The sequence below is a fragment of the Anarrhichthys ocellatus genome, unplaced genomic scaffold, assembly GCF_004355925.1.
Source record: "Anarrhichthys ocellatus isolate YVR2014 unplaced genomic scaffold, GSC_Weel_1.0 scaffold9, whole genome shotgun sequence".
Taxonomy (NCBI): domain Eukaryota; kingdom Metazoa; phylum Chordata; class Actinopteri; order Perciformes; family Anarhichadidae; genus Anarrhichthys; species Anarrhichthys ocellatus.
The window spans coordinates 5,500,809-5,514,698 of NW_022280039.1; the positions used below are offsets into that span (position 1 = coordinate 5,500,809).

At 43.5% G+C, this 13,890-nt stretch overlaps 1 protein-coding gene across 3 annotated transcripts in view; it reads left to right on the forward strand.

The window, feature by feature from the left end:
- The window catches only part of ncor2 (nuclear receptor corepressor 2), a 77,760-nt gene that overhangs the window by 19,323 nt on the left and 44,547 nt on the right, over window positions 1-13,890 (forward strand). For all 3 annotated transcript variants that reach the window (XM_031849296.1, XM_031849298.1, XM_031849297.1), the window contains exons 3-5: window positions 494-609; window positions 5,926-6,103; window positions 11,045-11,227. In XM_031849296.1, coding sequence (XP_031705156.1) covers window positions 494-609; window positions 5,926-6,103; window positions 11,045-11,227 — 477 coding nt within the window. The remainder of the gene's footprint in view (window positions 1-493; window positions 610-5,925; window positions 6,104-11,044; window positions 11,228-13,890) is intronic.

Below are 13,890 nucleotides of genomic sequence, written 5' to 3' on the forward strand. Positions count from 1 at the left end.
GACCCCTTAGGGGCCTCCGCTGGTGTTTCTCCCAACAGAAACATCCCCAGGTTGCAATGTTGTGCACATAGAGCTGTTCCCTCATTAGATGTTTGAGTCGACAGTCAAGGCTTTCCCCATTATTTCCGCCAAATCCTCCCTAATTATCGAGATTACGTTCCGATACGTATCGACAGGTGCAAAGCTGTCCGTTCTTCAAAGTTCATTCAGTGACCTCCAGCGTTTGCGAGGCCTTTTTTGTTCTTGTATGGTGGGAGAAGCCAAGGCTTTACCCCCCCCCCCCCCCGATGAGGGTTGACTAGCTGTGTCCCACAATCCTTTACAAGTTGCAAGTTTACAGTAGCTGCATAGGTAAGGAGAGGGAGAAATAAGAGCTGGAGACAAAATGACTGGATATTACAGAAGAAACGAGGCAGGGAATGGGAAGAAATGTTCTTTTTCATTAACGTGGCGTCTATTGCACCATGCTCACAACTTGTTGTTTGTGTTCCAGGAAGTGGGACTGGTTGACTACCACTCCCATCATGCCAGGGACTACAGCTCCCACCTGGCCCAGCCCCATCGCCGTCGGCCCTCCTTACTGTCAGAGTTCCAGCCTGGCAATGAGAGGTAGGTGCACCGTACTCGTGTGTATAAGGCTTATTCTCTCACAAGCAGCATATTGTCATTGTTTGAGGTGACACTTTGTTTAGATTCCTCATGCTTTTAATTACATTGGGATTTTAAAATGACATACTTTACTGGCTACTGTTTGTTGTATAAATTCATTTGTGCAGGAGTATTTACAGTGCCATCATGGCACGTCAACATTAAAAAAATATGCCAGCCCAACATAATTTGTAGAACTTAAATTTAAGTATTGCACCATGATGTTATTATCAACATCCTCCTCTGCTGGGGATTATAGATGACGTGACATTTTTAGTTTCATACATTTATTCACAGGCTAGTTGCATATCGTGGTGTTGGCTGTCCATGTCGGAACTATATACCATTCACATGAAAATGTTAGTGCTGTCCCTTTAATGCACTTGTCCTAGTGGACAAGTGCCTAAGTGCCTAAGGGACAAAGCGTCATGCATGCTGCGTTTGTTTGCAGTATTATTCTGCTCAAACCTCTGCCTGTTAACCCTCCCCTAGTGTAATCCTCACGTAATTGTCATCCGCAAGGCGTTCCTCCATAATATTGTGTTAAACGGCTCTGCAGGGCAATGGAGCTTGCAGAGTTTAGCCATCTTCTATGGCCCAACAGTAAGTCAGGCAGAGCATTGTATGTATAGCCCTTTCCCTCTGGAGACTCCGGTCTTGTACCTACCACAGTTGTTCATTATTTATATAGCCATGCTTTTTTTTGAGGATGAGTCTTGATGAGTTCTTGTGAATAATTTATGTGCATGCCATGAATATTGCATGTTGCACAGAGGATAAGTCTCAATTCTTTTCTCCTCACTTGATTGTCGAGGCAGATTTTCTTGCATATCTTAAAACGTAATTTTATTGATTTTTCCTAGAAATCAGCTGGCAGATATTTGTTACATGCTCCGTATGTCGGATGTGGAGTGAGGGCTGTCTTTCCAAATATGCCAGATAATTAGTGTACCCCTAGCCTCTGGAACGAAAAGGCGTTATATAGCAGCAGACAGCAGATGGTAGAATGACTCTGTCACAGTGTGTGGCCGTTGCGTGTTGTGTCTGCGTCTTTAAGTATCAATCAGATGGGATTATGGTCTTCAATGTAAAGGGCAGAGCTGTGTGTCGGTCCTGTTTAACGGTTAGCATAGCCTAGCCCACAGGGGGGCAACGCTGGGTCATGGGTTGATGCAGAAATACACACCACTCTGTTCAACTGCTACCCACCAGCTCCTGATTTGCTGACACCATTCATTCAATCACTGGTGCTTTGGCAGTCACACTCGGTGTACAGACGGATGCCTTGTGAGACTTCTACGGTGGAGAAGTGAGGTTACTTTTCAGTAGATAAAAAATAACCATCATATCAGAAGGGGAGACGAGCAGTTAGCCCACGTTTCTTTGTGGAGGCTGTGAAATATAACGCTGGTCTTGCTGGCAGGCGTCTGTGGGTGGGGAGTCCTTTTCAGTTGAATATATCAGGCCTTCAGCATTCCTTTAGAGGGCTTAAAACCCAGTCTGAAGCCCTCATTCTACCTTCTCATTCAGAGTCTGAATAGCGTAACTCTGGCCTTGGCAATCCTTCAGTCTATGCACACCCTCCCTCCATTTGTAGCAAGCTGAGGGCTGTTCACATTCTGACAGATAATGTAAGCACTAACATGGCCGCGGAAGCTGAACTAGGACGGCATTATCTCTTTCTCAGTGTGATAGATCTATGTATCCATCATCTCCTCTTTAATTGTCTTGGACTGAAGACGAGGTGGAAATGTGTGAGTTCAGTTACTGCTCCAAATGTACCCTAATTACAGGTCAGCATAATCATTGCTGAGCCACGGTGCTGCTTGATTGTTTCATCCTCCTCTTTACTCCAGGCGATATCTCAGTCACTCCACCTCCTCCCATCTGTCTGAGATCACCCAGGCTACTTGAGAAAGGGAGTGAATACATTTTAGAGCAAGCACAACAAGACAGAGAAACCACAACAGGGTTTCTTTTTCTGCCCAGAACAGCGAGTAGGCTGGAAACAAATCTGGTACAATAATGCAAAATGATTATTTTTGACACGTATCCATGAGCTTTGATTAATGTAGTCAATGTGTATTAAAGTGTTCTGAGGCTTCCGTTCAGACCGTAGTCTTTTCAAATATTTGTACAAATGGTCCTAAATAGCTATTACTGTTTTAGGATTTTAGTAACCTTTTGCGTGTTTACTGACATAGTTATGTACGTTTGTTGTTTTCTTTACACCTATGTTTTTCATTTGTAATTGTTATTATTTCAATAGCCTTTTGAATTCCGAGGAGTGTAGAGTCTCAGTTCTGAATCACTCAAAAGCGAATTATGATCCAGCGAGGAATTGATTGCTTTTCACACTCTTACCTTTGTTTAGAAAAATAGCTTTAATTTATTCCAGTATCGAGCATTTGTTAACGTGGTTTTTGTTCAGCAATATGAAGAGAAAAGTTGGGCTCATTTGTTTTTTGTTAGACTCCACCCATTTTCCCCTCCTCTTCTGTGCACGTAGCCGGTTTCATTCATCCCAGCTGTGGTGCAGTTCTCTCTCTGTTAGCCGTATCTGCATCGCGCACAGCTGTGGAGCCGATCCTCCGGGGAGCAGCTCCACAGATCGGGCAGCCGCGCAAACGCCACAGTGCTTTCACAATACCAGGCCGCTGCTATCAACACACATGATCTCTGTTCCCTGTTGTAATAGGGCCCAGACCAGTAAAGATAGTAATGGAGCTGTTGTAGAGCTGTTGTGGGGGTGTTGTGCTGTGTTGCCCCCCCCCCCCCCACCCCACTCCCATACACACATCTCTTTCTCTCATCCTCCAGACAAATCCTCCACAGGGATCAGATTATTCTGCATGCTCACAAGAGGGAGAGGGGTAAAGAAAGAGGGGGCAGGAGGGTGAAGAGAAGGGGGGAGGGGAGGGGGGTAGAGCTTGATGATGTGATTATGTAAGTGCCAACCCTCTATGGAGATGAGCAAGTGTGCGACTGAATGAGTGAGAAAAATGTGTTTGGGGGGGGGTCGTACACCATCTGGGTATTCATTTTGGCACCTTATTTTTCGAGGTACTGTTTAGATAAACATCTACAATCCATCTCTTTCCTCACCACCCCATGACATCTTTTAACATGCAGATTTACCCCCGCATATTACATAAGCGACACGACATATCTCCGTTGTATAAAGCTCTGCCGTAGTCCGAGGATGGTCTCGATCGTTACCCCACTATGGCAGAGACGTTCGCCATGCTCTCTGGCACATAAAGAAACCACACACTAGGCCATTGTGGGCCTGGACCAGCAATTATGGTTGTGTTTTCCCTCTTCTCTTCAGAAGCCACATCCATTATGACACTGGCGGCAAAGTCACCGACGCTCTGGCATCTGCCTCCGGGGCAGACGTGAGAAAACGGTCCCCTCAGAAAGAACAGAGAGATATTTACAAGTGGGCTAATAAAATGTCCCTAAATCTTAAGTAGCCAGTGCAGTTAACATTCAGAAGCGGTCATTTGATGACACACCATGGGTCAATTTTGCTGGTGCGCTGTAGCATGTTGCTACACTGTTGCTATGCTGTAGCATACATGCGCATGTAGCATACACACGCGCGTGTGCGCAGCCATCGACTGCCCAGCAACGCCTGCAAAACCCCCACACAAGAGCAGCTCTACCATATGCTGCTAGATTGAAAACTATTAGATTCTAGTGTTACAGTGAGTCACAATTTCCTTGCTTCCCGTTCTTTCCACTACCGAGTGGCCCATTACATGTTCCCATTTTGCAGAAAGAAAATGGTCTTTAGTGATTACTTTATGATGATTCTGTTTGAACCAAATCAAGACAGCAGGCAGCGGTAAAAATGTAGGTCAGCCTCATCTCCGACTGTAACCGTCTCCATGTGCTTTAGTACAAATGTGTCTTTGTGTGGTTAAATGTAGCCTGTAATAATGGGATGTGATTAGGCCGTCGTGTTTGAACAAAACCTGCACCAAGCCTCACCTGTTGTTCAGTAGACAGTGTTTCCTATTAATTACCTAGACCCCTCGGCGCGCCACAGTTTCATAACGAACCGAAAATATTGTTACACTTCGGGGAGTTCAACTTGGTGGGTCCTTGCCGGGCACATTTCCTCTGTGGCGGTTCACCGCAACTGCCTCCAGGTCGTCTTGGAGAGGCCTGCAGTGAAGGTGGCTCAGATCCAATCTAAATAAATAAATAAATAAATAAACAACCGGGCTGTAGGCAGAACCTGGAAGTGTCATTGCATGACACCACGACCGTGGTTTTAATTAATTAAGCACCAACATCTTTACCCAAATTCTACAAAAAAGATAAATCCAGACAACATTTAAGTAACAGGTCTTATATTTTGAATTCTGTTTTATTTTTCAAAGATTTTTTTTCAGGGTATGTTTGCCTTTAATTGACAGTTTTAGGGACATGGACTGGAAACAAGGGAAGAGGGGGGTGTGGCATGCGTTATAACCACTCGGCTACGAAGGGGCTCTACATGACCTGTTTGTATCGGTAGTAGTGGAGCTGTTCTCCACATATTTTCTGTACCAAGTTATGTGCACCTTGCATGTAGAGCTGAGAATTGCATTCACACCTCAACTTTTATGTGCACTGTGGTATTTCGAGCCCTGCAATTATTACTTGAGTATGCTTTGGAAGTATGTTTTCTAATACTGAGGTCTGGTCGAGTATTTCAGTCAAAAGATCCAAACAGTCAAACTTTACACATCGTCCTGATCTTTCGTTGGTTCTTCTTTGCGACTCGTCTGTCCCGCCAACATCAAATTGAACTCGGCTTTCACCTGTTTAAGTTGTAACTCCATGCTACCTTTGGTTAATTTATGGATTATAACATGCTGATATGTACCATGTTAAGATTACACTTGTTGTCACGTTAGCCTTCATTTTACAGTACAGCTGGAACTAATAGGAATTTTGTCAATAGTAGCAAACGTTGCTAATCCAAAAGCCATCAAAGTTGTTAGAGTTCATCTTCTAACCGACGCGACTGTCTGTGTGAAATTGCAATTCAGAGAATCATCCGCAATGCTGATTTGGCTAAAAACCTGATGAAAGTACGCCCCTGTAGCGAGGAAGATACTCTTCTTAAATGGAGTATTTGTGCGATTTTCTTTCCTCAGCTTCTACATTAGAAACTTACCACCAGGTCTATGTTGATAACTGCTGCCTGGCGCTCACTGTTCGTTGAAGCGCTTCAGTAGCTTTCCATACGTTTCTCTAATCTGCTACGTTTGTACTTTGCAGAGGGCAAGAACAGCATATCCGCTATGAACACATGTACCTGCCAGAGCACAGCGGCCAATCGGAGGTGGAGTATGCGGAGATCAAACGGCCTCGTCTGGAGATGGGACCAGAGTCTCTGATGAGGCCTTCATCCCACCGGCCACAGCTGCCTCTGGGAGCGGCTGACGATATGGCAAAGGTCAGTAGTCACGATGGAAATACAGTTTATGATGGTGAAGTACAGCTTGATGGTCATGGGATCGGTACTTGACTTGGCGACGGATAACAAGTCAATCAAGTATGAATTGTATATATTCTTATGGTGATAACAAAGGGCTGAGTGTATATATGTATGTTTTTGAATTAATACTTTATTTTCCATGAAACATACACTTCACATTCAACAAAACAGGCACACCTAAACAAAACGCATAAACAACAAAACTGCTCAAAAGTTAAATAAAGGGTACTTCACTACCAAGTCGTAGCAAAATATTCCCCTTCTAGATTTATTTACTTTTATAAATGAGCCCCAAATCTCATCCAAAGTGTATTTCCTGTTGACTGCTGTACGTTTCTCCATAGCCACACAGTGCAACACGCTGTCAACCCAACGTAGCTTGCTTGGTCGATAACAGATTTCCATGAAAGCAATTTTTAGTTTAGCTTCATACACAAATGTGTATAAGGTGACATCTCTCTGAAATATTATGGCTTTTTTTTATTAAACCTGTCAGCCTCCTTCAGAGCCACAAAGGTTTTTATTAGACATGCCACACCACAATCCTGCAGTGGTGGAGCACTGTGAGCAGCAGTGGAAAGACTATAACGTAGCTGTGAAACCGCAATTAATAAATAATAGAGCTGACCTAGATTTCAAAAGACTGAGGGTGAAACTGTGTGAACTGCGCATCAAAACGACTTGCTTGCAGTGTAGAGAGCTGCTGATGGGGAGGTGTTCCTGCCATCACACAGAGCACTTCAAACTGCCACGGGAGGCAGCCAAGGAATGGTAAATAGATACACCAAAGATGGAGGGTACAGGAAATAAAAACCAAAAACATTGACTCTTAAGCTAGCAGGGAAATATTCAGGAATGCCAGTAATTCCCCCCCCAAAGCACAGACGGACGTAAAGCCATTATATAAGTCGTGTCAGATGCAATCGCTGCACGGAACGAGCGCACTAAATTATAGTGGATGGAGGGAAAGATGCGACTGAAATGGGAAAATGTAGAGAGGCACAGATGGAGGTGAAGGGGGGAAAAGGGAGGAGTAAAAGACAAATACCAACAAGAAAAGAGGAAGCATGCCAGTAGTATCAGACAACGCTGACGCCTGAAGCATGACTCGCATGGACAGCGAGTCAGAGGAGGAGAAACATGTTGGTACTGTGCCGTTATAAAGAGAATAAGGTCAGATTAGAATGAGTTGGAGTGTCCTTTTCTTGGTGCTCTGAAACGTTTCCCATGAATGTCACTCGTGGCTTATATGGCTCAAAGAACGAGCAGTGATATTTATACTGTTGTGGAAGCCCACATGTGACAAACCTGACTAGTAGCCCATTCACACCAAAAGCCAGACCAATGAATAGGCTGGGCTGACATAGTCGGGATTAGTTTATGACAGATAAATTGGTATCGGGCTATCGTCATTTAAAGCAGTTTTTTGATGCGTCGTCGTACACGGATCAATGCAGGGAAGGCTCTGAACTTTACAGACCTTTCGAGAGTCTCGTCTCAAAATGACCCAACCCCAAAAAACTAACTGTGATGAAAGTGGAGACGGGTAATGAGAAACGGAGGGCAGCGTGACTCCCGTCTGCTTTCTCCGACTGTCTGAGAAATCTGATGTTTTCACGTCACCGATGATGAACAAAGGCATTAAAACGTGGGTCTTTCAGGTAAAACATGAGACTAATGTAGGCAACCAGAGAATTACCCTGTGAAAGCTGTAGTAAATGAATTGGTTGTATTTTATAGATATTTTGACTGGTGTAGATAGAGGGCCTTGCTGTATGTCACATGGCTATACAGTATGAGTTCAATATTGTATGCTCAATATTTCTAGTCATAATATCAGCAGCTCCGTATCTGCACTGATGACCTTACTGGCACATGTTCAGTGATCAGAGACGATGCATGCCAGCAGTCAACACACACTGGATTCAACAAGACTTCATCCACAAAGTGATGGCACGGATTCAATAGTTTCTTTTTATTACCTTTCATCAGAGCGTAGAACAGCAGTGACGTGTCATATGTCACCAAAACAACTCAAATACTGTGCATTGGAGTAATTTAAGAAGGCTTAAGCCACATTCTTGTAGATGTGTGCATCTTACTTGTTTCAAATGTAAATAAACTATTCTATAAAAAATATATTTACCTTATTTAGTTGTAATAGGAAACCCGTTTGAGTTCCTTCACTTTTTCTTTTCATCCAATTGAATTATTTTCTTAAAGGTCATTAATTTATGAAAATACTCAATAGTTGCTGGCCATTATTTAAGACCACACCCATTGAGCAGCAGGAATCCACAATTCTGCCGTCCTCGACCAAAGAAATCATTAGTCCTCGAACACTCGACACGATTTTGGCGACTAATGGATTTGTTTATTTAATGGACGGATCATGTCGATGTTCATGCAAAAGCGCCACATTCCATCTTGTTTACCAGAGATGTGCCCATAAATTCATGGGAATAAGTGATCAAGAAAGGAAAAAGCATTAAAAATGACGAATCAACTGAAGAAATCTTATTCCACTAAGGCCAACATGACCGATCAGCTGACTAATCGACTAAGAGGGAGGCAGCCCTGACATTTAGTAACTTGACATAGAACTGATGTTCATAATCAGTCTTTAGCTCAAGGAACTGAACATAAGGATAGCAGCAACATCAAGTCTGCTAAAGTGAACAATGTTAGCAAGGCCGCCCACACAACTTGCAACAGTTTTAATTTAGCTTTACATCTCAAAACTTCTAGCAACCTTGCCCAGACCATAGAGCCTTATTGAGACCAGTTTCACTCCATATTGCATTTTTATTTTCTGTAGTTCAAATTATTTCCCTTTTATGATGTCATTCGGCTTTCAAACTTAAGCAAATCGTACCTCAGTAGTCTCTGTTTCTGTAGCTTTCTACACCTGAAAACAGGACATCTATGGCTTTATTCAACTGTTGACTAGAGTGCGTACACTACAGACTACAGGACTCCGTCACACAGACTAGTACTTACTAAACAGAGCACATTTATGCAGACACGCTAGAACACCCAGAGGTAACTTAAAACAAACCTGCTGCATGCACAGCCCCAGACATCATGCAGTGGAATGTCCTAGATGTGACCGAGGTCGCCGCGGGCACATAAGATGTAAGCTGTGCCGGGCCGAGGGCTTAGCTATTGGCCTGTGACTCTTTCACACTGTGTCACAGGTGCAGTAGCTGTTGATGTGCTGCGGTACTGTTGACAGGAACAGAGGACGGCGTAGGGCACAACACCAGAAGGCCGACCATCAAATCCCTCGTGCTTAAACACACTCTCTACACAGTTGCACACACTTAACTGTCCTTGAGTTTGCAACACTAAAAAGAAAATAGACAACTGCAGCAATGAAGGCAAGAATGAAAGGAATTTAAGTTTCATATAAATCAGCTCCTGCACGGTTGAACACATCATTCCCCACCGCTCACCATTCAATAATGACATCGTCGAGGCATTTTTAAAATATTATGTTGAGTTTTTGTGACTAATTGTCTTTGGCAACGTGGGCTTCTTGATCTAGGACAGCCCCTCAACATCTTCTGGCGCTGACATTTTCAATCCCAGCAGGTCTGCGGGGCTACAATGCAGCCCGCCTAGTCCAGATTAGCTTGCTTGCATAACCTTCATTTCAGACGTTTTAAAAATAACCCAAGCTGGATCACACATGCAATCATTTTACGGAGACTAGAACTCAAGAATGCCGACCAACGTGCAGAAAGTAGGATCGCACATCACACTCACCGATCAGGAAAAGATCCGGCCCCCGCACAACATGTGGGCCCTCTCTCACCATATATGTGTGTTACATAAACAGGTGCGTGTAGCCGCAGCTCCATTTCCACTCCCGCCTTGCATCCGAACGGATTACTGAGAATTGGCTTAAAGCATGAGCTGCCAGATTATGGAAAAAAAAAAAAATATTACGTTGGCTGGGCTTTTTAGAGGCAGGACACTCAAAGTGTCCACGGTAAACCCTTCATGCTCCCCAGGTACAACATTTTGCACATTTTAAGTTCAATACATCAATCTGGTGCAGTTTAAGAGCAACGTTAAGAAGCAAGAATTGTGCTTTTGTAAACAAGGTACTGCACTTATAGTGAACAACTATAGTGTATTAGTAGGTAGTATGTAGCCTAATTATTATGTATATATATAGTAGGTAAAATTGGCTCCACCTGCAGTGGTTTGATGAATCTTTTCTCTCTACCGTCATCGGTACAGCTGCTCAGCTGATGAGCCGCGCTTTGTGTTGTGTGACGCTGGCTGATATGTACCTCCTGATTTTAATCTACACACATGTTCCACCGTTCAGATCCCCCCCCGCCCCCACACACACACACACACACACACACACACACATCCTCAGAAGTATTTCACATTTCAAACCGAGTCTCCTAAACAGAGCCAGCTGCCAGAGCTCTTGTGCATAATCCTGCCAAGAAAGGCGGTGAGCTCATATTCATTAGTGTGGTCTAGTGACTACGCTGGCCCTCATGACCTAGAAGACTTCATTACTGGCCTGTGTTCCCGTCCCACAGGATACACGGACTGTGTTTGGATGATTTATTGTAAAGTAACCTTCGTGCGATCTGCAAGTTAATATGTCCGAGATGGCCAGGGCACACCGAGAGGTTCTTTATTCTCGGTTGTTTGGCAGATACGTTACACTAACCTGCTTTATTTACATTTATAGACATATAGACATGTCTTACCATATGAAATTCCCCTTTGACATATTCCTCTCTGCATTCTTCCCGCTCCCTTCTGAGTTTAACATGAATTTATTGTTTGACTTTAGCTCGAGTGTAAAATTGATCATAAACGTATTTTACGTCTAAGCATGTCCCTTTTCTGTTTGTTGTGCTTCTGTAGGAGCGTGGAGGTGGAATGGGGAAGCTGGAGCCCATCTCCCCGGTCAGCCCGGTCCACATGGACCCTGACTTGGACCTGGTGCCGGCTCGCTTCTCCAAGGAGGAGCTGATCCAGAACATGGACCGCGTAGACCGGGAGATCACCATGGTGGAGCAGCAGATCTGCAAGCTTCGCAAAAAACAGGTCTGCACACCTATGGATCCGGGTCATAACTCTGAGATTATATTGGCTTGTGTTGTGTTTAGAAATTGCAGACTGATGCTGTCAAGTGTTCCTGCTTAACTCCCTCATTTTAAGAAGGATTTCTGCTTCCTTGTGGAGATATTCTGCTGTAGACCCTGTTGATAGTTGTAGCACTAGACGGATGTGTTGGTAAGAGCATACGCACCAGAAAGGGCTTTGCAAACTAGATTACAAAATACAAGTTTCTCTAGTAACCGATGGTGTATATATTCTTTTATTCAGTCCCAACAAGGATTGGTTTTCCAGTAGATTTAGTCTCATAGATTTCCCGAGTACTGCTTGGCATGCAGCTTTTAGGTACATCAAACGTTCTTTTTCGTGAGGTGTTATTTTGTGCACACCGTGCAAGAAGAGGTGCTGTGTAACAGTGAAGAAAGTCGAGTAGTAGGCGCCACTTTGTGATGTCATTCGTGTGCATTCCGCACATATTTTGATCAGGCGGGCACACCTGAAAGCGCTATGAAGTACCTTTTTAATCCGGCACGCATGTAGATGTCTGACTCTTTGCCAATGCTGGCGTCCTTGTTGGTTTTTCTTGGTGGCAGCGTTGGGCTTGTGTGAAGTGTTCATGTGTGGCTTCTCCAGTGTGACTTCCCCTGCCAGGCTGCAGTTGGCATCCGTGTAATAAAGTCTTAAACAGACTTTGCTGTGTTGTAATCGCTGCATTCAAGGTCTGTAGCTGTTTCTTGCTCAATGTGCCACCATTCTGTACACGCACTCCTCCAGGCAGCTGCATTCCTTCCCCCCCTTCTCTTTGGCTTTTTATTTCAGAGAAAAGTAGGCTAAAAATATAGAGGGCTATAAATACCACTTTCCCTGAAGGAAGAGGATTATATGGTGGAGGTTTTGTGACTGCTAAACCACTCGCATCCCTGCCACACTGTCTCCCTCTTGGCTGCCTGCCATGTTTAGCAGAGAAACTTTATGTTAAGTTCTTTCTTTTCCACCCGACTCCCTCCTCCATCACGCATGCAGTTATATTTAAATTATGTTAATTTATTCATTTAAAACAAAGAAATCGTCTTTGAAAAGTAGCATTAGGTGAATGTATTGATGGCGGCTCCATGTGGTGTTTTCAGACCCACTGATTATTTATCAACAGACACACTTTAATGGGTATTTATTAATACACTAATATTGTAGACACATCAACCCTTTACCCTCCCCCATGATTACATTACATTGATAATAACAACAACAGACACTATTTGCAGTAAAGGAATACATTTATTTATTTCTTTTTTACTTTGAAGTAACATACTAATGAGACAAATGCAAAAGTGTTTTTTGTTATTGCCCTTTGTTAATAGAAAAGACTTTGTATATAATTAATCTGGGTTCTTTAACCAAATTGCAAAAGGAACCAAAACAAAGCTGGCTATCGGATTCCACCGTTAGGGTTGAAACTTGTGAATGATCGAGAGACTAAACTCTGCTGCTTACGAGCATAAATCAAGACCCCTCGATACACACACTGTGTTTTTATGGATATATATATTTTTTTTTTTTTACAGTCCGGCTCTCTTCAACCATTAAAACATCTGGACTAATTAAGTGGCACGGTAAAACTTTATTTAAAGAGTTGTGGCAGAGTTAGTGGATGGGTGGGGATGGGGCTTAGGTTACCGCCAGCCTGGGTCATGTCAGCCAAGCTCAGGGCGGCTGGTTTATTTTATTTTACTCTGAAATGGAAGAAGGTGGGGTGGGGGGGGGTCTCTATGGGAATGTCTGTTTCCAGCACCAGATGCTTATCCTGGCCTTTCATGCCACACGAGGATCTGTCCTGCTGGGGCGGCTGGCTGACTTAACTGTAGATCAGCTATATGCACGCCACTCAGCGGCGATAAATTACTTCAAATTCAAAAAAATGATTACCAGCTAGCTAACTAGTAGCTTATACAGACACGTTGGTGAGTTTCTTTGCTGAATAATAAGCGAGACGAAGGTTTTGCTTGTATGATATATGCTACGTACATACGCAAAATGCAGACGCACCGCCGGCTTCTTTATGACCGCATATGTTGAAACAGCTGTTTCCTTAGAAAATTCAATGTATAAATAATTTAAATGTTCAAATGAATATCTCATTATCGCCTGCCATTATCACAGGCAGAAGGAAGTGGCTACTTCCACATGCTGCTCATTGAGGTACTTGAGTGTGGGAGGATTAATGATCCTGACTGGTCCATTAACACCTTTTCAACATCTGGATAGCAATCCAATCTGCCAAAGATGCAAAGACGGTTGTAAATGTAAATGGTCTATGAGAGCCAAACAACTTTTCATTCTATGTGCTGAATGTCAAATCAGGCCTCTCCTCTTTGCTACCTGTGCTCCTTCAGGGAAAGGTTGACGGACATAAAAGCAACGACTGAACTCTAGATAAATGGCAGTGAAACGTGAAGGTTGATGCACCTCAACCATGCCGGACTCACTCTTTTAATTCCTAGCAGTTACATGCCAAGGTGATTAGTAAATTAGAGGAACGCCGCTGTTTTCCAGTTTGTGTCTGCTGTTAATTTCCCACATTTCCCTCTTACTTTTTCTTTTGCGGTGTCTCTCTCTCTCTCTCTCTCTCTCTCTCTCTCTCTCTCTCTCTCTCT